The 26,310-nt window shown below is 48.1% G+C and overlaps 1 protein-coding gene across 1 annotated transcript in view; it reads left to right on the plus strand.

The window, feature by feature from the left end:
- Nucleotides 1-26,310, plus strand: part of LOC105697345 (neural cell adhesion molecule 2) — an 81,373-nt gene that overhangs the window by 16,412 nt on the left and 38,651 nt on the right. The window contains exon 2 of the mRNA XM_012420591.1: nt 19,450-19,585. Coding sequence (XP_012276014.1) covers nt 19,450-19,585 — 136 coding nt within the window. The remainder of the gene's footprint in view (nt 1-19,449; nt 19,586-26,310) is intronic.

Below are 26,310 nucleotides of genomic sequence, written 5' to 3' on the forward strand. Positions count from 1 at the left end.
TACGTCAGGTGGGGCTTTGTGCGTTGGGTATTGCACGAAATTCGCTCGCAAGCCCCGCCGCGCGAAATCGAGTTAGCTCGATAGCAAACACACCTGTGTCGATATACACACCGGGCCGCATATATGGGGAACTATTACGAAGGCGTCGCGGCGCCGATAGGGCAGCCGTCGAGTTGCCAGCCTCGTTTATTGTAAGCAAGCGATATCGCTGGCAAATACGCGCCGACATGAAGGGGCGAAAAGTCCCAACCCCCCACGAGATGACATTTGCGTCTAGGGTGAACATCGCCCCCCTGGAACCGTTGGAAAGGGGCACGAGTCATAATCGATGAATGGATGACCTATCGCAGCCCCGGAGGGGGCTTTTCATCGATTTAAGGTGGGATGAAAGTAGCCTCTGAGAGGTCAATCGTTCGTGTAACTTTTCTCCGAACTGGATGCACCGAATCATTTGAGACTTCATCGCGCGATTGCGTAGGCCCTATAGAACGTCCTGAAATTCATGAGATTTCATTCTTCCCCAAGAAATCGTTCCATTCATCCCAGAGAACCAAGGACACATTTTTTGTTGAAAATCGAAATTTCATGAGTTTCGGGGCTTTCGTGATCATTAGCTGGTGTTTTCAAGTGATTCGAGGGCACCCAGTTTGGGAAAAAGGTTCAAAAAAATATTTTAACGCTTCGATACGTGTAGAATGACCCTTTCATGACGCCTTAAGTCTCGGGGATGAAAGAGTCCAGGGGATTTCGGGAAGAGAGGCCGCTAACGAAATTTCGAGGGGCCGTTTTGTCCCGCCAAGGAGTTTCAATCTGCAGGAGTGTTTGGCTCGATCTCTCGTGCGTCCCGGTTCGATCTTATTCTTCCTCGAAGTGTCCCCTCGGGGAGACGGGCGAAGATTATAGGGTTGTTCCGACTCGTCCCCATTTACCCCTCGCCGTGGGTCAGGCTGTTTTACCATTTACCGCTGATGAACTCCGGCGACCCCGGGCGACCTCGATTGCTTGGTTGCTCTCGCTCGTCGCCACCTGTAAATCTCTGGAGACTGATCGTCAAGATACCTGCGATACCTGGACGAAAGTTTTCGATTCGAGAACAGGGATCCTCGTTTCTCGTCCAAATACCACTAGCCATTTAAGAGGTCAATCGATTGGCCATCCGATGGGTAAATCGTTCATAAGATTTCTCTGCGAATTAGGGGCGTATCGGATTATATTTTTAATTTCATCGCGCGGAGGCCATAGGGAACGTCCTAACACCAATGACGTCTCATTCGCAATGAAAACTGAAACAACGATTATAAACAAATTCAACCCTTAGACGTTACTATCATCATAATGCGAGGGAGATCAATAGAATTTCATCCAAAGGTCATAATCTGCGCATTGAGTGGTGGAAAGCGACGCTGAAGTGGCTTCCCGATTTTCCTTCGAAATTGATAATTTTCTCTTGTCAGATCCCTGCAGAGAGGACATCTCGACTCGAGACGAGTCGCCGATCCGTCATGCGATCGACTCGGATCGGATCGATCGGGGGGACCGATCGACTTATCGAGCCGAACGACGCGAGCGCTAATCCGCGGATTTCAGAATTGCCGCGGATTTGATCTCGAAAGTGTTCAGGGTGGACCCTCGGCGACGATGATGTCGATGGCACTTCCCAGGAGGTCTCGTGAGAGAGTGGACGGCCGATCGGTATCGGCACTCCCTCGTAGACGCGTAATCCGGCTTAGCGATATGACGCCGGCCCGGACGCGTCACAGGGAATACAGATCGCGGATGAGCCGTCATGGCTCGAATCATTAGTCAAATGCACGGCCGGTAATTGGTAGGCCCCTTATGGTCGGCGCCGGTCGCATGATTGATAACGACGCGTATCGGCGATACACGGTATCGAGGGCCGGGGGCTGATATCGAGCATCGATCGCGCCGATCGGACGCGGATCCTCGCTTTTTAATGGCCAAGGCGGGCTAATGACGCGGCTCTCATTAGCGACCGACCGCCGGTTCTTCCTGGCACACCTCGGACCCCGAAAATGCCAATCACGGCTTCCATTTCGGTCCTACGCTGACCCGGAGTCCTATCGGTCTATATCCGCGTCGAGAAAAAAAAGATATTAGCCTTGTGGACCCCGAAAACATGAATCACGAGCGGCATTTTTGCGATCACTCCCCGTGATGATAACTTATCACTACACATGATCATAACCTATCCGGGGGAGTTATGACTTGGAATTTCGTCAGTTGCATCCGCTCCATGGATTACTACCGTAACAATTACTGGTACACCCTGTACACCAGGACATCGTATCTTCGAACCGTCCTCCCAAGTCATCTCCCAAAGGACGCAGATGCACCTCCAGGGCGCCGATCCCCGGAGCATCCGATATCTCCGGACACTCTGTCAGCTCGAGACGCAGGGGTTACCTTTGATTACGATCCCCAGGTTCCCCTGTTCCCATGGGCCCGTTCCAAGGCACGCTCTTGGTCTCGTCTCGGTGCGTAACGCGAATGGCCACCAGACCGGCGCACGCGTATCCAGCTCGACGTGTACTTACATATATAATCCCGTGTACCCTATATACCTGCGTACATAATGTGCCGAGGTACGCAAGGTACATAGTCGTATCTATCGGTGGTTCGGGCCGCAATACGTGCGACGGTAGAACGGCCGGGTTTCCGCGCGAGCATTACTCCAGAGAGCTCCGTATCCTATTATGCAGTCTCTAAGTTAATAGACTTGGACTTGAGACTCTCCTCCCTCTGTGTATCGGGGAGACAGACGTGCCAGGGGAGGCCAAGACTGACGGCGAGGTGTACAAACCCTGATCGACGAAATGTCGGGATAAATACTGGACCTTACCGGACTCTCTGAATGGACCCTGAATGCAATTCTATTGTTCCCCTTAATGCACCATCCTTTCCCAGAATTAACGCGATCATCGTCATCGTTATTACGATAATTTAGTTATTTTTTTAAAATCAAATGTGGCGTGGATTTACGATGCCTGGATCGAGACACCTCGATTGATATTAATTTCAATTAAATTGTATTTAAATTACATGGAAATAGATGTATCATGCTTATGGAGGTCTCAGGGGAGAGTGTTTTTCTCTGAGGGAGTTTCTAGGTTTCCTGGGAGGTGGGTGCCGGAAATGGGCGGAATTTTCGCCCACCTAGCCCACTCGGATGCCGCGTGGTCGAGTGGCCCCGAATAGGCGGCTTCACGGCTGCGGAACTTCGAAAGTGCAATATTGGCGCACCTTGTAAAGTATTCAAAGCTAAACAGAATTTCCACGAGTGCAGCAGTCCGCGAACCTCTGGTTACAGTCGCGGCCTCTCCGGCATAAGTTATGGCGGAAGTTGAGGAGCCTCTCTGGGACTAATCTGATAGGCGCGGTGGGAGATAAGGGGGCGTTAAAAACGCGTCACACCTAACGAAAATTACTGCTCAGATTTATATATACATATAATTATTCATCATGTCTTGCGAGTTACTTTATAAGCGAGAAATTCCGTTTATTTAAATTTAATTACGTACAAACTCGAGGAATCTTCCTTTTCCACGTTTTTCTGTCGCGCCAGGAAAATCTACGGTTTTCGCACGATCTTCGTCTCGTCGCGACCTTCTCGTTCCTTTGTTCGATCTCCACGATTTCCGGTGGCAACCGGGGATCGGGGAGGAGAAAAAGCCGGAGGTCTCTTGCAAGTTCTTCGGCTCGTTACGAGCCCGAGGAGTGGCCGTTACCGCCTTTTTAACGCGACGAGTGGGCGAGAAAAGTCGCTTCCAGGTCGCTGGGCGGAAAGTTGAGCTTTTTCCGCTCGGTACCAGCCGACGAGGTTACGTCGATCCTTCCTGGGGATCGGCATAACCGACTCGGGTTATGGCGACAGGACGAAGAAGCGCCCGGGCGAAGATGCGGTCGCCAGGCCGGCGGAAGAAAAAGAAAAAGAAAAGAAAAAAGAAAGACCGTCGAGCGAACGAAAATAGAGAAGGCGGGCTGAAAAACGCGCGCTTTCCCAATGAGGTGACACAAAAATAGTGCCATTGGCCTCTTGTGAATTCGCTGTTGTTTACATAACTTTGCCTACTTCTCCGACTAATCTGACCTCGACGCCGTTTTCCGGCCGGAATCCGCGCGGAGAAAACGTTGAAAGGGCGCATATATTTGTGGAAAAAAAAATTTTTGTAATCTAGGAAATTTTACGCGGTAATAAAATATTTTGTCGTACATGGAATAACTATATTCTGTGGTACCATCCGTGCGAAGTTTATTCAATCAGACATACTTTTCTAGGTACCAAATGGTCTTTCTTAAAAGATAAGGTGTCGAAGCTGCCCAATCGCGTGTATGGGGAATTGATGGGAAACTCGGGCAAACAGGGGAAATCAGGCCCATAATCGAGCCCTCTTTATTTCACCACTTAGAGTCGACTCGGGAGATATGGATGAGAGAGAAATACGGCGTCGCGTTTAAGTGAATTACGGTGGAATTTATTAGGCGGGATCGATAGCTCGAAATAAATGGGCACAGGGCCGATTTTCGACCAGGGCTGGGTTAAGCCCGAAAAATGGGGTCGGACCGATCCGGATTAGATAACCGAAAATGACGTTTCGGGTCGATTGGGAACGGGGGCAAATTTGTATCGAGGTAGCCCGAGTCGAAGAGAAAAAAATCGAAGTCATCGAAGATAGACGGTCCTACAACCTTAATAACAATTTTCCCGTGACGTTTGGTTATCACAATCGCCATTTGACCGCAAATGAAAATATGCTTCAGATCTCAAAGATTTTTCTTTTTTCGAAATTTCTTCATCCGGTCGCGATGGAGGTCTGCGGGAATTTCGGGAAAGGGCTCTCAGCTCCGACCGGGCGGGAAATATGCAAATGCAAGTGCAAGTGCCAAGGCGGGTGCATCGGGGCGGTCCCAGGGGCGATCGGCAAATTACAGAGGGAGGGTGGACAAACGGCGGCGATGACGGGGTCGTGGATGCGTCTGGATTGATCGTTATTACGGACGGCGGTGTAAATACGAGCGGCTAGGTGACAATTCTCGCCCGTTGACACCTCCGCGTGGAACGTGTCGGACACGCGAAACAAGTTTCTCGTTCCACGCTCGGCACGGTGGACACGCCCGGAGGATCGCCCGATCGATCTCCGACTATCGGAAATTCGATTCCAGTGAGAAAAAAAGCTGGACCCGTCGGGCGTTGCTCTTAGTGTATGTACCTTAACGCCAGAGTCTCCCCAAGAGACTCATTTCAGAATAATTACTCCCGATTAATTAATTGATCAACAAATTCAGTGTCGATACAAATGACGAGTACGCTGTCATAAAGCAACTGTGAGGCGTATACGTTCTACACGGTATGGAGCGTTAAAAAAAAAAAGAAACATATGTTATATATTTCTCGAATTAAGTTTTCATAACTGATGTTATACATTTAATACATAAGGGTGATCATATTTCGTATGTAGTAAAAGTTAAAAGAACGAAACGGGAATCATGTTTCCTCGTTCCATGTTTGGCACGGTGGACACGCCCGAAGGATCACTCGATCGATTTCCGACTATCGGATATTCGATTCCAGAGAGAAAAACAGGACCCACCGTGTGTCGCTCTTCTTGCACCTTGACGAGAGAGAGCCTCCATACGTGACTTTTATTTCAGGATAAATATCCCCGATTAGTTAATTAAATAAAAGAAAGAATTGTATCGATTTAAATGATCATTTTCATCGCCGAAGCAAGTAATTCGTTAACGACAATCAAGAATAATGAATGGTATCTCATAATTCTTCATAACTTAGAGGTTTCACTTGTTCACTTATTCACCGACTCTTTTTTTCTCTCAACACTGGGTCAATTAAAATCGTTGAAACGCCGAAATTTCGAGTGGATTAGCGAATGAAAGAAACTCGTCGATCCTTCGAGGGGTGATTATCGATTTCAACTCCATAGGATACACGGTCGATCGTTAATTCGATTTTCGAAAATGACGCAGGGGTGTTCTCGCATTCTTGCGTCGATCAATCGGCGATAATTCGAGCGTCAATCAGGCCGCAGCGGCGATTATCCGCACGTCCGTCGGTTTTCCGACTAATTTTCCCCGCGGCCGATTATGGGGAGGGATATACCGAGATCGAAAATACGGAAAACGTGGAGGAAATTCTCCCGGGGGGAGGGAAATGTTATCGGCATTCCCCGGGAGTTCGTTCCGGGATATATGGAGATATTATTCCCGTGATCGATAGAGGGCCGTAATGACCGATCCCTCCCATTACACGGCGTGATCTTTGATTAATCGGGTCGCGCGGCTCGCGGAAAAAAAATCCGCGCGAGGCTGACGGCTCGCGGACGAGCGTAATCCGCCGGCTCGCGGCCATTGTGTTGCGTGGAAATAATTTATGGCAATTCTCAAATACGGGAGCGAGCCCTGTTTGCTGGTCGATCCTTTGCGCGCAGGTTGCGATCGGTGTTGACCCTCTCGGGGGTGGCGGATGATCGGCACCGGGTCGTCCGGGCGGTCCAAAAATCCCGATCTCCGCGTGGCTATTTATCCGCCGCATCAACCGAACTAATGAACTCGAGCGTTATCCATCCCCTTTACAATTGCGATCGTTTATCGCCGTGCAAACCTCATTTATTCCCCGGGAAATCGGGTGACGGTTTGCAGTTAAAACAGCTAATTGCAATGAGGATAATTCTCCTGAAAGGGAAAGAAACATTGTGCCAGTGTCAGATTTTTGTCGGTAGCTTCGTTTAGACCATTTCGTGGCGGGTTTTGATATTCAATTTCTGAAGTGTCACGTAAAAGTTGGTACGTAAGGGTATTACTCCTTTGCTCTCGAGAGGCAGCAATGGCCGTTCGTGTCCGATTTCATGTACTCCATAACCAAGATTCCAACGTGTAATATGTATAACTAAATGTAACACGAGAAAACCAGCCTCGAGTTGCTGGCTTAAGTTGTTATGAATGTGTCACACATATGTATCAAAAAGTGAAAATTCTCATAAAACTTTCCCGCAAACTGGGCGAATCGAACGATTGGAAATTTTAACACGACATTCTATGACCTTAAGTTATGAAATTCCCGGAAATTTTGCGGTGTTACGAAAGGATCATTCTATCCATATCGGAACGTCAAAATATTGATAAAACATCTTCAAACGGGGTACACTGAATAATTTGAAATTTTAACCCACGATTGTGGAGCTTCCATATAAAGGTCCTGAAACTGACGAAATTTCATGTTTTCAAAAAAAAAAAAAAAATGCAAAACATGTTTTTCTGTTTACTCCTCCGGGGATAAATAAAAAAGTTTCTCTTCGAAAATCGAAATTTCGCGAGTTTCAAAACCTATACTGCTAGAACCTCCGAAAGCACGTGTTAGAGTTTCCAACGATTCGATGCAGCCAGTTTGTATAAAAGTTCCGTAAACATTTTGACGTTTCGACACATGTATAAAAACACCCCTTCATATCACCTTAATTGATTTTTAGCGGGGTAGGTAGCTCGATATCGAATCCCAAAGAAAGATATTAAAATTGAAAAGGAGGAGGCGAACAGCGGGAGGAGAGAAGAATCGAGCCCGCGAGTAGCGTGGATTCCGCGGGGGATGTAAAATCAGCGGCGTTGCGAGCAGTCGGAGCGTAGAAAATGGAATAACGGCGGCGGGCCGATAACGAGGACGAGAGGGGTGCGCGCCCCAGGGCTGCGCCATTGATAACTCCAGCCGGGTGCCATTGTGAAAACTCGGACCGGCCGCGGGGGCCGCTTGTTTTCATTGGCGATCAAAGGGAGCTTTCCTCTAGAGCTTCCCCGTTTGCGCCGGCAGAAGACCGCCGACGTCTCCCGACGCTCTCGATCCCGACGACTCGTTAGTCCGCGGCGAGTCGCGCGCAATCAAAGCGTCCTGGAAGGCTGAAAAGCCCCGCTCGATCCGAAAAAGCTTCGAAGCTTAAACGCCGTCGTTCCATCTGCGCCCGACATCGTCATCATCTTGACATAATACTGTCACGAATTAATTCCACAAAGAAGAAAAGTTTAAAAAAATCGGACACACAAGGAGGGTGAAAAGTCGACTCGACTTCCCCAACATCCCCCTGCAGAGAGCGGAAAACTTAACATCCCCCTCATAAATAAAGTTCCCCCGAAGGGGTTGAAATTCTTCGCCGGACCGTAAGCTCGGGTCCGGATTCGACAGATAACGATATTAACGAGGCCTCTGGGAGGGTGGTGGGCCCCGCGAGGAAAGTTGGGGGGGGGGAGCGGATAAGTGAAAGTAAAGCTCTTCCTCGGGAAACTCGCCGGGGGCGGCTTTTCCCGCTCGAGAAAAACGCTTTCTAATAACAACAGAAGGCCGCACTCTCCGGCTTATTTACTTTTATCGTTACTTACCCTCCCTCCCCCCTCCTTCCCCCCCGTCGTCGCACTTCGGGCGTGTCTTCCATTTACTTCGTCGTACTTATTTTCTCATTTCTGCCCCGGCTTCTCATCCACCCCGGGGATGCACCACCCACCCACCGCCCACCTTCGCGGCGACCCTCGTAGCGGGAGAGCTTTAAAGTTTCACGGCGAGGAACAAATCCGGGCGGATGCGGAGAGACCGGGCCGGAAGCCCGGAAGTCCCCCGCTCGTGTTCCGGGATCCAGGGCTCAGGACGCGATCGGCCGAGGGGGGGATCCCTCGATCGAGAGTTGGGAGTAATGGCGGCCCGTAATGGCGCTCGCCATGCCGGCAAACCCCAACGATATGCTCTTTCCTGGCCGTTTAACGACACCGCCTCCTCCTTGCCGCCCTCCCCGCCATGGCGGATCCTCTCGAGCAATTTGGCCCCGCGAGGCTGGCCGCCGAACATCGCGCCCGCGCCGCCACCCGATGCCCACCACCCACCCACCCACCTACCCACCCACCACCCACCGCGAGCCGTGGTTCCAGCGGTCCGCTCGGTTCGCCCGCGACCACCGGAATGGACGATAAACCGGCTGCTCGTGACGTCCGTAAAAGCGTACAGGTGTGTCCCCCTCCCCCTGCAGAATGGGAGGAGGGAGCGAGGGGGCGTTCGACCCGCGAAATGTTTCGCGTATAAAAGGCGCGAAATTGGCGCTGATGGTCAAGCTGGTCCATTCGATCGCTGCACGCGCCCATTATCTAGGGACGGGGGTGGACGGAATTTGGGCTGGCGGAAAAACGCACCCCGTCTAGCATTGTCTTTCCCAGAGCTCGAGGGTGAGGGGCGGGGGCCGCTCGTTATTACGGACCAAGGAACCATGGCGCTATTATAAAGAACATGTCACATAAGGTGTCATGAAGGGGTCATTATACATATATTATAATAATAATAATATCAAAATGTCAAAATATTTATACAACTCTTCTACAAACTGGGTGCACCGACTAATTCGAAACTTTAACTCGCAATTATGGAGGTCCTAATGAAGGCCTTGGAACTCAGGAAATTTCACTTCTCGGCAAAGAAAATTCCTTTTTGGCTCTTGTTCGAGAGAAATGAAAAGTTTATTATTGAGATATGAAATTTCGGGACTTATGGTTTTTAAACTCTGAGGATTACACCAAAACACCGTGGATGCTTGCAGGGAAGATTTTGATCGATTCACTCGCTAAGAGTGACGTAGAATTTCAAAATTCCTGAATTCGAGCAGCGATCGCAATTGCGATGAGCATCCGAGTCTAATCGGACCCATCGCTGCCATCACACCCACGTTCCGCCGTTAAGGGAGGTATAAAAGGTTAATTGCGAGCGGATTGTGCGACGCGTTGGTCGCATCGACGGGACCTCGTCATCGAAATTAACGCGACCGGACGCGGGTGATCCGCGCGGGGCGCAAGGTCGGATGATTCCCGGGAATCGCGAATTCGCCCGGAGGGCGGGAATTGCAGGAGCCCGATGGTGATTTAGGGCCAGCGGATGGATACAGTCGGATTCGGTGAATTAATTAGTAAGTGTAATTCATGCCCCGATCAGCCGCATTAAGGACGCCCACCACGCCTGCCGTTTTACAGGGCCTCACGGGTACCACCATTTCGAGCGTATTTTTCAACCGATCGAGTTCAACGATTGCTCGTTTTAGAGATAAAATGTAGACGGACGTTTTTTTTTTTATTTTCATGGAAGCGATTTTCGATAAAGCAACTCCTTCCTAGTTAAAAGAGCGTGCAAATCATGCCGTCGCTTTTTCTAAATATGAAAACGACCACTTGTCTTACGTTTTGCTTATCTCCCACAGAATTCGATGCCGACGCCATCTAGCGGTTGAAGTCATCGGTCCCCATTTTGATGGTGAACGCCGTTAAGCGCCTCCGCTCCATGCCACGAAAGGGTTGCGACGACCTGACGGGATGCATCGTTTAAAATATGCATTTTTTCCCGCCATCTGAAAGCCGGCTTAAACGGCCGCGCGTTCATTTACGTTTTAATTATCCGGCCGTACCGCGCTATCGCGCGACTTTAAATCAACGCCGACGTAGCCTGCGGCCCCGTGAAAGGCGGCCGTTCGTTTGTACGCCACACTTTTCCGCGCTTCGGCGCCATAATCAACCCGCTGACCGCAAACCGCGACCGGATTGCCCCAAGAACCGCCGCCGGCCGGCGGGAGGCGGAATCGATTTGCATTGAATTATTACTCCCGGTGTCCTGTCGATAATGCGATTTTTATTAAAATGAGAGAGAGAGAGAGAGAGAGAGAGACAGAGGGGGGGGGGGGAGGGAGGGATCGAGAAGGGCGAATTGCCCGCCGCGGAATCGCAATTAGCGTGAAACGCGGCGACGCCGAGCGGGACTGGCGAATTCATTTGTTATTTTTCTTTGAGGTCGCCCGGGATTCAGGACCGATTTGTGTAAGAGGGGGGGGGGGGGGGGGAAGGGGGAGGGGAATCGATTGTGAATTTATTCCTCGACGGTGTCTCGCCCGGGAAATGCGATTTCTTTTAAAATGAGGCGAATTGTCCGCGGAATTCGCAATTAACGCGCGACGAGGCGGGCTCGATAAGGGAGAGGCGGTACGTTATTCGTTACTTTTCCCGGGGCTGCGGAAAATGGGGACCGATTTATAAATTATAATGCAAGGGGACCGATTGAATTATGACTCTGGATATTCTAGCGACGATGCCGGATTCTTTATATTTTTTGGATAATTTTCTCTTTTCAACTTTTCCGACATCGGCCGACGGAATTGCGGGACGTTTCTCGACGTCTTCGAGGTTTTTCGACGGCGATCGGGTCAGTGTAACTCGGTCGTACGTGTAATCGAATTACTCTCCGATAAGCTAATTGGCCGTGGCGCTTACGATAATGAAATTCCCACGCAGCCGAACAATTTCGGCAGGCCGCACGATAATGGCCGCGCGCCGCTTCGACGGAGCCGCGTTAATAAATATATTAGTCGAAACCAAAGTCCGGCCTTGCGGTCGAATCCCGATGCTGGAGTTTCCTGAATTTTGAAAATAACGAACTCTTGCAAAATGTAGCCGAAATGTCCGCCGCCGTGTCGGCCGTAACGCAACACCGCGGCCGCATTACGGACCGCGGTGTAATTCTCTCTCCTATTCATTCATTACGGCGCATTTACCTCGTCACTGTAGCCATGGGCGATTTTGATGATGCCCCCGAAATTCAGAGGATTTCTGGCCGAGTTGCGTTCCCAAATTCGTTGCGGAAAAGGGAATGAAACGAAAAGAAAAAAAGAAAAACAGGAAAAACGAAACGATCGCTTCAGGTTGTTAACCGTGGAACGCGCGACTCGGGGCGCGGGATCGAATCCCACCCACGGACGACCAACCTACACGTTGGAAATATATGTTTTCTCTTTTTTTTTTCATTTTCTCCTATTTTAAACAGTTTCTTCAGCGTGAAATCGCGTTAATCCGGAAGAATAACTCCATTTTACGCAATTTTGCTGGCAAGTACACAGGATGTACTCCGTGTGCACCCGTAAAAATACTTCGCGCCGGCCGCAAGGCGAACTTTCACGTGGCCCGTTGTCAAAGCAAAGTTAAGGTAAACATCGTTTGAACATTGTTTAACAAGCGGCGGGAAAAAGGTGTCAGAATTCCCAGCGTTTCGGAGCTGGCATGTGGCCGGCATAGTTCGTCAAAGAGACGCTTTCAAGGGAATACTGTACAGACCGCTATTGCGATAAACTCGTGACGCATTTATATAAACCTTGTCTGCTATTTATTTATTTTTTTAAGACGTAACGATATTAGGGGTATAATGATATACGGGTGCGCCGAGAAAAGAAATTCATTGAGCCAGAGAAATATTTTGTTACTTCAAAGAATAATTGTCTTACTCGAAGAAACTCAAATAAATTATCATCCCGAAGGAAATTCCAATTTATTCTCGTCAGATAATTATTCTTTGAAATATTTCATTACAATATTTCTTTGGTACTATTTAAAGAAATATTTCTCTGGTTTAATGTAATTTTCTCTCGGGGTGGCGGGGAGGGATTCTCAAAATTGGCCAGTTAATTGTCGGCTGTCTTTTGGGAACTTTCTTCGTTCTTTTAATTCTTGACTACTTATTGCAATATTTAGCGCGATGAATTTTAATTCGATGCCCTTGGAATGTAAGATCCGGGGGGAAGAAGGGGCGATGGGGTGAAAGGACCCTTTGTAAGAAAGCTCTCCCGAATTCTTGGCCCCCTAAATCATAGGCGTCTCTAGGTCCTTACAATCGGTGCCCTCTTCCTATAACTCCTTGTCCCCGGTGCCGACCCATCCCGACAAGTTTCACCGGTAACTCCCGAGCCCGCGAGTCGGCCAATGCGCCCTGAATTATGGCCCCGAAAAAGTAGACGCTATTAAAGTCATAAATTTCGAATTCAATAACACCGGGAGGAACATCGGATACACTCGCGGCACACGGTGCGTTTCGCTTGCGAAACTCGCCCGGCGAACTTTCCGCGATCGCCCCTCGACCTGCGACTAGTGATAAGCAAATTCAGTCTTGGTTTTGGATTTTGCACATCACCGAATCAGTAAAATCGGCCTTGGTCTTGCAGTCCTGGTTTTGCAGTCTTAGTATAGGTCTTACATTTGCTCATCTTGGAAAAGGTAGTAACCAGTAAAATTAATATTTCTCTTACAGACTCGATATCGCAGTCTTGTTCTTGGTCTCGCATTTACTCGTCCCTAAAATGTAGTAATCAGTAAAATTGACATCAATTTCGCACTCTTTGCAAGTCCAAGACCGAGATAAAGATCAAGGCTACCACGTTCTTTACCCTGCATTCGCTTATCACTGGAACTCAGGAATCAGTAAAACCTCTATCTTGCAGTTTAGATCTTGACCCTGCATTTTCGCGTCAGTAGCTCCGAAAGGAACTCTAAATTTTGCATATAAATTGATAAAAATATCACCCTCCCTTCGAAAACCGCGTCCTGATTTTTCAGTCGATATGCACGGGCCACCTCGACACCCGCAACGGCGGTAAAAAAGCAAAAACCTCGAAGGCTCCGCGACTTGCATAGTTGCATCGCACGCGGTGCATCTCTTGCAACGTCGATAGCGTCCATCGAGCTATCGGGCATCCCTGAAATCGATGACGGCCAACGAATTGACGTTTATCGGGAATACGTCGACGGGCGCGTTAATTCTCCCCATGGATGCTCCATTAGAATGCGTCTTCTCAGGGAGGCGCTCAAGTTCGACCGTATTTCACGTTGCATTGCACCCTCGCATCCCCTTTGTCGAGCTGGTTATTACGCACCACAGTGCAGTTTGACGATACTCGATGCATCGTTGATATTGAGGCTCTTAGGAATGGCTCTGCGAGTGCGAATCGTCCTCCCCCCGGATTTCGGAATTCCAATTTCGGGAGTCAATCGCGCCCACCCCGTAAGTCTTAATGCCTTGGAATTTTCGAAACGAGGGTGAAATAGTTTGGCCAAACGGTCCACGAGGTCCTATACAGGGATGTCGGTTTCCCTTTCATTCTTTGCATTCCTTTGCCGAGCCCCAATATTGCGGCGGATTAACTCCCCACCTTTTTTTATTTATTCATCGATATCAAAATAAATATCCGGACTGATTGCACTTCGCAGCCGGTTAAGCCCGTGCTAACAAATAAGAGCGGGGGCGTTTACTTTCGGGATTAGCGAAACATTTAATGAATTGTTTAAAAAATATATATACGTGTATATACACGTCCTAGCATCCCTTGATGCAGTTTCGCTCGCGATGCATGCAATTAGAAATACACATTTTCACCCCCTGAAGGGTTGAATTTCGAAAAATCCCTCCTTAAGAAGCACCCTAACGAACAGAACATATCTCCCAAATTCGCCGTTTCTACATAAAAAAAGAAAGAAAAATGTCCTCGGACCGAAGGAAAAATTCTTTGACTAGTACCAAAGAAATAATTCTTGTTAATTCGAAGAATAATGATTTGTCTCAAATAGGATGAAATAAGTCGTCGTAATTCCGCAGAAACGTTGCATCCGATTTGATTCCAGCTAGTTCGAGTGAAATAATTACTCTTCCGAATTAATCTAATATTTCTTTGGTATTATTCAAAGAAGTGTTTCTTCGGGTGAAATTGTTTTTTCAGGGAAGGCTTAGCCGTTTAGATTGGACGGTGATGAGTTAGTCAGTCGTTGGGGACCTTTTTTATGTGTATAGATAAGTTGGAGGTGAATTGGGGTATTCCATGGCTGCGGGCCTTCGGAATTGGTCGAGGATGGAGCTTCGCGGGGGGTGCGTTTCATCGGTGTCGAACAGTGCATGGAGCCCGACGTGCGTCGCGCGTGCGGAGGGAGGACACAGGGACGAAAATCGTCGCTCGAGCGGGATTAAATGCGCGCGGAGAGCATTGAAGAGAAAAATCAACGGCACGCGGACGCGGGACGCGGAAACGTAAGCCCTTTTCAGCGGGATGAAATAGAGCGTTCGCGCCTTTTGTCGCACCCCCGGATTTCCATCGCCGCTGCGTCGACACGTAGCCGGGGAGAGAGCCGCCACCGCCGGTACGGATGTTTCCTATTGTGCCGAGCGTCGCGACGCTCCGAGGTCCGAGGCCCGAAAAGCGGCCGGCGCCGATACCCGGGAAGAGGGAGGCTCACCCTGGCCGGAAATTCGAGAAATTCGGGACATTCTATGTTCTCGAAAAATGAGTAAAAAAGGTTGTACGAGAGAAATCGGGTCTATATAATAATCGTCCGAGAAGAGATTTATAATTGATAAACGATAATTATGGAAGGTGAAAAGAATCCCACCTGGATGTGAAAGAAGATATATTTCTTTTCGAAGGTTGTTAAAGGGCGAAATGTGTAAAAATGTGGATTTTGATATGATTGTCCGAGAATAGGAGTTAATTATTGGAAGGCGATAAAAATTACATCCCACCGCGGTGGAATTTCCCTCGTAAAATCGAAATATTCTTTCTCAAAGGATTATTAACAGGGGAGAATGTAAGAAATATTGGATTTCGATAATTATTGCGTGACAGGAGGTGGATTGTTAGAACGGGCGTCGCGACGCGCCCGGGCTAAGAATTTGAGAAATTCAGGATATCTTTATTTTCGATGGTCATTTATGAGGGGGAATGTAAAAGAATCCGCTTTTCAATCGGGATCGGCCGCGAATAGGGAGAAGAAAATTATTATTCCGCGAAGGGTGGAAGTTCTTGGTTTCCATCGGAGCGTGCAGTTCCATTTATTAATTATACCGCTAACCAACCGACGAGGTGAGCACGAACGCCATCCGGGCGATGGGGGTGCGTGCCACCCCGTAATATGGCGCACTCACACGGCGGCCATGGGAAGTTTGCCCGGGGAACTTCCGGTGAGAAGTTTGCATTGTGATTCCATCCCGCGGAGGGAACTTCCGCGAGTGTCGCGGTGTTCGAACCGAAGACGAAGATGAAAATGGAGACTCGAAACGGGCGACTTTAATTTCTCGATTTTTCTGTGCTGTCCCTTGCATCGGGAAATTTCTGTTAATTTGCAGCAACGCGCGGTTTGAATTTTTAGATTTCTTCTTACGACCCTTTGTATCAAGAATTCCTGTGAATTCTAGGGCAGGCGTGGGTTGAATTCATAAACTTTTTTCCAATGGCATTTTGCATCGGGAATTTGTGTTCATTCGAAGGAGAAAGAAAGGACACATTGGGAGATATCTTCGGGTAATCCAAGGGGTGCACCGGAAGTGGAGGGATAGGCAGAAGCAGTTCGTAACTGCAGCCACTTGCACCCCTGTAACTTGCGTGCTACTTAGGGGCGCATTACGTGCACGTAACTGCGTATCTCCCGAATGCAGATCCTAGAAGCTGGGAGATTAGGCAGAGATTTTCTCGAGAGTCCTGCTCTTCGAGGGAGTCCCTCCTAGCCAAGTTGTTAATAATTCCCTCGCCCTGGCCGTGTACATCCTAAAATACGACGAGGCCGAAGAGCGCCTAACCCTCTTATCTAACGCCGTCCCGAAGCATTTTTATAAATTGTGAAATGATACAAAGCGACGTACGAGTTAAAGAGAATTAATTAGAGAACGTTGAATGTGGCTGTAGAGTGTGGGACAAAATCGGGAATTATTCAAAATGACGAACGAGTTAAGGAACGAATTAATTAGGGGAAATCAGAGATGAGTTTTCGCGAGGTGGAGGGAAGAAACAGGAATCCTACAAAATGGTATTTTATTTAAAGAGGAGAAATTAGGAACTCCATAGGATGGAGCCTCTCCCGGGATTGAAAAACAAAAATCATAGAAAACGATGTATGATTTACGGATTATCAGGGTGGATCGGGGGTGGGTCCTCGTGGGGTGGAGGCCGATCGCAAGGGAACATCCGGCGCTTTGCTGGCGAAGAGGCGACCGGAAAAGAGCCCGATAAACGGCGAAACGAAGAGGACTCGAGGACTCGTGCCTTTGGAGGACGTCTCCTTTGAAGCGCGACGTCGTCGAGGGGTGCGAGGAGACCTCTCGGCCAGGAAGACCTACCCCTTGCCGGCGACCGAAAACGACTTCTACCTCCTTTTCACGTATTCGAACCGCGTCTCGTCTTTCTCCTTCTGCGGGCATAATTATTTGAACGGGCAGCCAGACTCGCGGGATATCGTCCTGAAAGGGCGGATTTTCATGCCGAAACGACGCCACCCTTAGGCGGGGGTGCCGTACGGAGCGCCGGTTAAGCCCCTCTCATTCAGTAAGAGGAAGACGAGTGGGTGCGAGGCTGCTTTCTTTGAGCATCGAGCGCGGATCCTTCAAAGGTCCCGAAAGGGGTTCCCGAACGCAGCGGGATGCGTTAAACGGAAGCGACCCCAACCCCTGGAGGGAGGATTCCTTGGGGATGGTATCTCGCAAAGGTCCTGCTGAATTGACATTCGGGGCGTTCATCCTTCTCGCCTTCTAACAGTAGAGGGACTCCGTATCCGGAAGAAAGAGGTCCTAATTTATTTTCACCCTGGACGTAATTAGTCCATCGATTTAGAGCTATTTGCTCCCCCAGGACGCATCGTTATGGCCGTGGAATCTCCACCCCTGATTGTGTACAAAAAATTCAGTTTCAGTTTAGTCTTCGTCCCCCTGCTTCGCACCTTTGAGTCGGTCTAGAGAATCATACAGGGAAAGGAAATGAGTCCTTTCAAGGACTCGACAAATTCCGCCCCCCGATTGTGCGCGATTTGCATCGCGTTACAAACACCCCCCTGACTGCGCACCAAAAATTCAACCCTCTCTTTCGATTCAAATTCGAGAATCTTCGAAGATAGGAGTCGATCTTTTCGTTCATCCATCTTATTTTTTTTTTGCGTTACAGTGGAACATTCTCCATCCGCGGTTTCGGAGTGACGAGGCCCCGGTCTTCGCCCCCCTGAGGGGGTCGAGAGTCAGGACTCCGGTCCTCGAACCAGACAGGGAAAGGTAATGAGTCCTTTCAGAGGTTCGGAAAGTTTTACTCCTTGATGAGGGAAGTTACCGCAAAGTCCTCCCTCGTCGCCCGGCCCCGCGCCGCGAGGCTCGCCCCGAGGATTTCGACTGATATCGATTCCTCGTTACGCATCCGCTCCCGCAGGTCCTTGTATACGCTGTTATCGTTGCGTCAGACGGAGTCTCTCCCGCTACGATGTCGTTAGCATCGAGCCGAAGACGCGCTTCCGCTATCTCTTCATTTCCGCACGGAGAAAGTTCGGGACGATCGGGTACCCCTTCCTTGCCGTTTCCCGAGGTCCTCCCCGAGGTTTAGTCCCAAAGACCTGCCCACCGAATAACGATTGGTGAGCTTTATATTATCAATAATAACATTATTCAGTCTTTTTACTCTGTCATTTATTTCGCAAGGACTTTTCCAGGTTCCCGTACAAATAACGATAAGTCGGGACGGTTTGTACCCCGCGAAACTAAGTCGAGTTCTTCCATAGCGCCCACTCGTTAGTTGAAACTGTACGAACCGGTATGTGTAGTATTGTCGCAACGATTTATTGCAACTATTGATCCTAACGATTTATCCTAACAAGTGTCGGTATTTTAGCGCCGAGGAAATTCGTCCTGAACCTTATTTTGCGAGGATCTAGGGGTCCTACGTGTCCCAGGGTTCGAGGCAACCTCGGCCCACCCCTGGGAGCTGGTTTACTTGGAGACGCCTTCGTTACGTCGCAATGTTTCGCCACCCTTAACGAGGCGGTTAAGGAGCTGATGAGAGGGTTGTTCCCAGGTGTCGCCAAGTCGAGGGGAGTGACGTAAAATGCGTGAGCCAGGCAGGAAAAAAAAGGGAACTCCTCGTTTCGAGGTGCTCCCTTTTTTTTCCTCCCCTTTTTCTTCCCTCAACCCCCGGTCTACCCTGGCTCTATGTCGCGGGCCTCGACTTTGCCTCCGGGGCGGAGATTTTCCGCACCCTGGATACGCTTCATGGGCCGAGTAACTCCAGTTCGTCGGGCGAATCTCCGGCTTTTTCCCTGGCTTGCCTGTCGATCGGAGAGCCATCGAATGTTTTCGATCCATCTCGAACGGGTTGACGGCGGGGTGAGATTACCTCCGGTATCACTTCGGGCCCGAATAATCTCCGGCGCCATTTGTTTCCCCGATAGTCCCGGAGGAAGCCACGGCGTCGACGCTTGACGAGGTCCATTTTTGCTCCATTTTTTCTAAGGGCTTCGGGCTTTCGAAAGGGCCCCTTAAGGTGAAGTGAAACACGTCGAGGAATTTGATCGACGTCGGTAAAAAATTTAAAAAATGATAAAATGATGATAAAAATTAAACAAAAACAAATTGAAACTTCATGGGTGTCAGGACTTTCCTTATAGCCTTCATATTCACATTGTACAGCTGGAAACGATTAGATAAACTGTTCGGAGATGAGTTTTACGAACGAAACCCCTTTGACGCGACTTTCATGTCACCTTAATATCTGCCATTTTGTTATCTATTAGGGTATAATTTTAGGGAATACGAGATTTTCATGTGAGTAATGAAATGAAATCGTTTCTTCACAGCTGTTCCGGTCAAGCTCGTCTGGGCCGCGGAGGGCGACGACGTCGAGCTGCCATGCGACGTGACGCCTCCGACGCCCAACGACTCCGTCAGCATGGTGCTTTGGTTCAAGGATTCCGCCGGAATTCCGCTTTACAGGTGACGTTTCTCGAAATGTACACGGCTAGAGGGTAAACGCCCAAATTCGCGCCTCGCCGTTTAGTGTCAAGCCTCGGCGGGCCGAATATTTCTCGACCTCGGCGAATTCTAATTCCGTTCTCGCTTAAATCTCCTTTCTTTCCTGGGAAGCCAACCTGGGGTTGGTTCCGGTCCATAAGTCGTGCCTTAATACGAAACGGAAATAAAAGTGGAGAAATAAACGGAAAATCCGGGAAACGGGGCGTAAGCGCTCTTTAAACCACTTTGGGAATTTGGGGAGAGAATGGTGATAATTAATTATTCCTGGGCAGTTTTTTCAGGGGATCGAGCGTTTATCGCCCGGCGTGGGAATTCTTTCAAATGTTTTCCTAGATTTTTCCGAGATTTTCCTAGGATTTTCTCCCTTGCCGCGAAAACGAGGCTCGCCGCGGCGAGGCGTGACATTAAAGAAAAATTTCAACGGCGGACGTGACGCTTAACGATGTCGGCGCTATTTTTACGTGGCTTGTGAGGCCCCGTCACGGGGATTATGACTATAACGAGAGCTCGAACGAAGGCAAGATCTCGGGTTAATAATTAAGGAGCGCCACGTGTCTCGGCGTTGGTTACGCCACGATCTTCTTGCGCTGGAATTATTGCAACACGGGCTTAATCCGAGGAGCTCGACGTGCCTCGAAGTACCGGGACTAGATCAGCATCCCGAATTCGAGATTCGTGTCACCTGTCTCCTCTGGTTCTTCATTGGAATGGTCGTCTTGTCCCGGCATGCCGAGAACTGTAGCCCTTATCGTGAAGGATGATAAGGAATAGATGATGCGGTCCAGAACGCGGAAATAAGTGTGACGATACCGATCATTATATACGAGGATAGGAATGAAAAGGGGAAATAAAGAATAAAGGGATAGTCGAGAAGAAAGGACGGATAGAGATGCAGAAAAAAAATGGTAGCTCTTATCACGAGGGATGATATGATACCTACTTGTCTCTCTCTTTGACGTCTTTCTGCCTCCACAGGGAATTACGTTCGGAGGAAAGGCATTATCTTTTTTTTTTCTTTCAATAGAGATCTATTCATAGATTCTCGCAAAAAGTCACGAGTTTCCATCGCAATCGAGAGTCGTCCCCTTAAAGTCCGAGGCTTTACGATGTCCCTTGACGTAACAAGGCTGGCGAGTCGCATTCGGTGCTCGGACTCTCTCTTTGATCTGCTGTCATAATATCCATCTTATCTTGGCACCCAGAAATCCAAGCTTGGCCCACCCGGGGTGTAATGGTCCTCGGGCGTTTGCCGTGCGTCCCGGTTGTCTTTGGAAACTGGATACATGTGAGAAGTTGTCGCCGACAATTACTCCCTGCTCGGCCACTTTTCCTCGTCATCGATAAATATAGAATCGCGCGGTTCACCTTCCATAGCGAAAACCATTTTATCACGCCTGCCGATATCACCGACGAGTCTTATCCGACTCGCCGCGGCCGGATTTCCTGTTCACTTTTTCTTTCCATTTTTTTTCGTTTCTTCTTTTTTTTTTCACATTTTCGACACGTCTCCGATAACGGAAATGCATTGTGAGTGTTATCAAATGGAAAAAGTTTGTATCGGTAATATTCCAGTGGTCACCACTCTGCGAGCTTTCCGCAGGCTTTACGCCGCGGCCGGACCGCGTACCGCGTGAAATATGACGGAATATTTCCCCTCTCGATTTTTTTCCAGTTCTCGAGGACTTTGCGAAACATCCGGTTTATCAAATTTTTCGATCTTTGCGGACGGGCTTACTTTTCCGCACCGGAAAAATGGCCTTGAATGGCGCGGGATTCGCTTCCGAAAGTTGCCGAATACGAAGGCTACGTGCCCCTTTCTTCTTTTCCTAGTTTTTTCAAACTATTTTGAAACATGCTTCATTCGAATTGGACCGTGTCCAGTTTAGAGGCTGGGAAACATGGCCTCAAAAATACGAGATATGATCCTTAGCCATACTTTGTAGCACTAAGCTCCTCATATTTTACGGGATTTCGCCTAACACTTTTTCCCATACCGCGTCTCCCACACTTTATCCGTAATGGTTCTCCTTATACCTCTCTGGATGAAAGGAGCCCGATAAAGACTCCGATGGTGTGACATTTCAGGACCTCTCTCGTAAATGGGCTCTCATGAGGCTCCGCTGTTTCCCGGTCCGTCGTTTTCCAAATTTCGCCCATATTTTCGAACTCCCCCAAATAATTCGAAACGAATGTTCATTCAATTCTATTCCTCGAAATCACCAAGGTTGTCTCAATTTTAAGGCCGAATGTCACTTGTTATCGAACTGCATTTTGGCTTATCATATGAAATCAAAAGCAATCGGTTTTCATAGAAGGAAATCGTTAGCACTGATCTCCAAGAGAATAGCCTCTCGGTCCCAAAAGTCCAAGAAATATTAGTAAGATTTTTAATCCACGGAAAAAATCAATGATCGAGAAACATCTCCTCCTCGATTATTTCGTACCGTCATTGGAGTTATTGATCTCGTAGTCAATAAGGGACCGAATGTTGAATTTCAGCCCGCCGGAATAGGATTAATAATGGAGCCGATTAAAAGTCCCTACCGGCGGTTACGTTTTCGAATTTCCGAATTTCCGGCTGGAAATCGCCGCGCGGTCGCGTTCATCAATTTATCGTAATGCAGTCAATTAGGGCTGATCAATATTTCAGCGGAATGATTTCCGCAGCCTAGGGACGAACTCGGCCATGGCTTTCCATGATGGACCTCCTGTAAGTTAATTCAGTAATTCCGTAAAGAGTGCTTCGCGAAAACCCGCCGAATATGAAATAACACGCCGCGGCGAATCCGTGCCTGGCAGGCGATATTAATCGCCGCAAATTGACTTCTATCGGCGATCCGGGATTTTTATAACGGCGGCGTGCAGATTGTCGTGCCGAAATGTCATCAGTGCCATCGGTCGATTTTTCGAATTGGGATGAATAAATCAGGCCGACCACGCATTGCAGCTGAGACTGCAAAATACGAGCCGTTCGGGAAACCAATCGCTTAGCATTATGCCGGGAATTTCGGGGAATCGTTATCACCGGGCTCTGGGATGGCTGCTAACGAGGAAATATCCAGGAACGATATTCCAGCCTTATTAGCCGTCATTAGTTAGTAATAACTTTCGCAGACTCATTTTTTCCTATATAATGGCGGCAGGTAATAATTCGCCGTTCGAAATGAGGAGATATTAAAATATGACCTACCTGTAATTTTCCTGATAAACTAGTACCCTGAGATAGAGAATTCATTGAGCTAAAGAAATACTTCTTTAAATAGTGCCCAGAAATATATTTATATATAAATTGTCATAATTCCGAAGAAACGTAGCATTCGATTTATTTCAGTGAAATAATTATTCTTTGCATTAACATTTTTCATTGGTACTATTCAAAGAGATATTTCTCTGGTACAATGGACTTTTTTTTTTCTCAGTGCAGTAACTTTCATTGGAAGTATTTTTTCAAGGCCCAGATACTGTGAGATCTTGTAATAGGACCTCTGAGGAATCATTAAAAATGCCGGAGAGTCATTGCGAGAGTTTCAAGAATCCTATAATCACCAGGCGACATTTTTCAAGGCTACTTCTTTAATTAAGGAGGGTGGTACTAATTCGCGACAAGGTGGGTGCACCAAGGGCTCGACACAAGGAAATCCGAGAAACCTCGAAATAACCGCGGGGGATCTTTCGAGAATTATTAGGGACGTCGAGAAGTCTCTCTTAGGTTTCGAGAAGCCCCTAATGACGGCGGTCCATTTTTGAGGGGGCTTCTCTTTTAAGAAGCGCGATCTCGTGCTAAATTATCTTTTTGAAGCCTTCTCAAGGGTTCAATTAAGGTGAAGTGAAACACGTCGAGACATTTGATCGACGTCGTTAAAAAAGATTCTTCCAAAAACCTATGTTCTCGACATTACCATTCATATCGACAGTTGTGTCGAATTATATCGAGTATTCTACTAAATTCTCACTCTCATAATAAAATTATCTAAATTCTCACATACACCATACGTCGTTTCCGTCCAATAATTATAAAGAAATCGAAGTAAAACTTCAGAAATCCCCTGGATTCGTGTTATTTGATGCTCTAACTGACTGCAGAGTGACCCCCTGCGCCATCTGTGATTTCAGTGCCAACTAAATTTCTTCTGCAAGAACTCGTGTTACCCTCATTTTAGCATAGAAGCGTATTAGACACTTTTTTCCCTTAATTTCATTTAAATTCGAGTTTCAAAAAAGCGTCTATTCGAATCGGTTGATTTGAGGGTGGTTTCACTTCACCTTAAGGGCCCAGCATCCACTTGAATTGGGTCGGGTCCATAATGAAATGAAAAGCTTGCGAACGTAAGAGGTCTGGACTCGCTTTAACCACTCGCCGGTAATTTCCCCCTTTTTCCTGCCTTTTTTCCCCTTCGGGAAATTCGATGGCGCTGAAACGTGGAGGCGAGCCAAGCGCGGGTTTCGCTCGAAGGATTTCGTTTTCCCGGTTTATGAAAGCGCCGGTTACTGTAGAGTCCGCGCCAAGATCACGACGGGGGGAACTCGTTAAGCGATAAATGAAACGCGTGCAAGCTTCGCGCCGGTGAATGGGCCACAGGGAAAAGAGGAAAAGCGGTCCCATTCGTTGACGAAACGCAACGCACGCAAATAAACGACTCGTTAGGAACGCACGAACGCCGACGTATTCAAAGAAGGAAAGCGTTTACTTTACCCCCGACGTGCCTCTCGGGAACTTTGCTCTCGATTCCGGATCCGGAGGTGCAAGAGTGCTCCTTAATGTTTCGCTTTGGACCTGATGAGCACTAAACAAAAGCTACATCGGGAAACGCAGAATCGACCCGATCCATTCCGGCATTGCCGACATTCCTGGAATTTCCGCCGTTCTTCCCATTATCAGAGATTGTTTTACGTATTATTTTACAAATACAAGGCCGCAGGCTGATTAATTAGTGAATCGCAAACGAATGGATTGAGTTCTGACGAAACGGAGAAATATGTATGGCGGTACAATTGCAAGCATTAATTAATGGAGAAAAACAGATAACGACCGGTGTCGTCCTTTATGGTTCGTTGTACCGAAATAAGAAATTCGTTGAACTGAAGAAATTATTGGTTAATTCGAAGAATAATTATTTGGCTCAAATGAATTCACATAAATTGTCAAAATTCTGAAGAAACGTTGTATCCAATTTTTCTCGAGTTTAGTGTAGGCAAATAATTATTTTCCGAATTAATAAAATATTTTTTGGGTTCAATGGCGTTTTTGTTTCAGGGTGTTGGAACTTCGCGGACCGCGGTTGATTTTTTTTTTATTGTATACACGAAACCGATGATTAATTAATTAATGAATTGTAATTGAGTAAATTGAATTGTGATGGAACGGAGCGATTATATGGTGGTATGGATCTAACAATTATTGGAAAATGGAGGAAATAGGGCGGCAACGGTTGTTTTGTTGTTTTTCATGCCTTGTTAAAAAACCCTTTGTGGATGCGGCGGACTTCGGATCGCGATTGATTTTTTATCGGGCACACAAAGCCCCTAGTTAATTAATTAATCAATTACAGAGGGGCGAGTTGGATCCTGACGGAACGAAGTGATTCGTGTCTGGCTGAAAATAATGCGTTATAGGGTGAGGAAAAAATTAATAAGAAATGGCGGCGACCGGTATCGTCCTTTAGGGCCAATTCGGCTGACCTCGGATCGCCATTGACATTTTATTGGACGCAAAAAGCTGCTAGTAATCAATTATTAAGTTGCAAGTGGGTAACTCAAATTCTGAAGGAACGAAGCAATTCGGATCTGCCTGGGAATAACGAGTCAAAGTACGAGAAAAGATAAATAAAAATGGCCGCGACAGATATCGTTCTTAACGGCCTGTCCGAGGACCTACTGCGGATGCGGTAAACCTCGGATCGTGGTTGACTTTTCATTGGGTCGTTTTCGATCCCTGACAGTCTCGGGCCGAAATTCGCGAGGCAGTCGGTCGTTTTGCGGTTATTCAGGGTGAAGGCGCCCATTCGGCGGAAGGATATTCCCTTTCAAAGTGGCAAAACGCCGGCTTGGGTTTCCAAAGGCGCGACGATCTCGTTGGTCGTGGCGAAAGAACCACCGGCGAGCGAAAATTCATTCGGCTGTAACGACGGAGAGGAAACGAGGAGAAGCGACGCGTTTCCGGCGCGGATTCCGACGCGGGGTCCTCCTAGGAGGTTCCTCCTCACGTGCGGTGATAAACTCGCTAAATTTATCGGCACCAACCGCCTCTCGTGGCCGTTCGATTCCTCTAATCCCCCGGGATCCCCTCGGGAATTTTACGGCCCGTCGGCCCATCGGAAAGTAACGCTCCTTCCCCGGAGCGGCCGCGCACTTGCGGATTTAATGAGCGGTTCGCTCCGCCGAGACGCGCATGAAGAACAGGGACTTCGAGCAAATCGGAGAAGTTGCAATTCCGGGGAGTTGCAAATCGCGACCGCCGATATTTAGGAGGGGCTCTAATTGACCGGAAGGGAGAATTCGTTGGAAATTTTGCCGGAATGCGAAGGAAATGGAGGAAAAGCTCCGAGTAAGAAGTTCCTCCTCCGAGGAAAAAAGATTCGTCGGGCGAAGGAGTATTACTTTGAACGGTAGCAAAGATATATTTAGGCAATTCAAAAAATAAATCGTCATCATTCCGAAGAAACTTTGCATCCAATTCATTCGAGTTC

The sequence above is a fragment of the Orussus abietinus genome, unplaced genomic scaffold, assembly GCF_000612105.2.
Source record: "Orussus abietinus isolate OABI.00-Male unplaced genomic scaffold, Oabi_2.0 scaffold110, whole genome shotgun sequence".
Classification (NCBI taxonomy): domain Eukaryota; kingdom Metazoa; phylum Arthropoda; class Insecta; order Hymenoptera; family Orussidae; genus Orussus; species Orussus abietinus.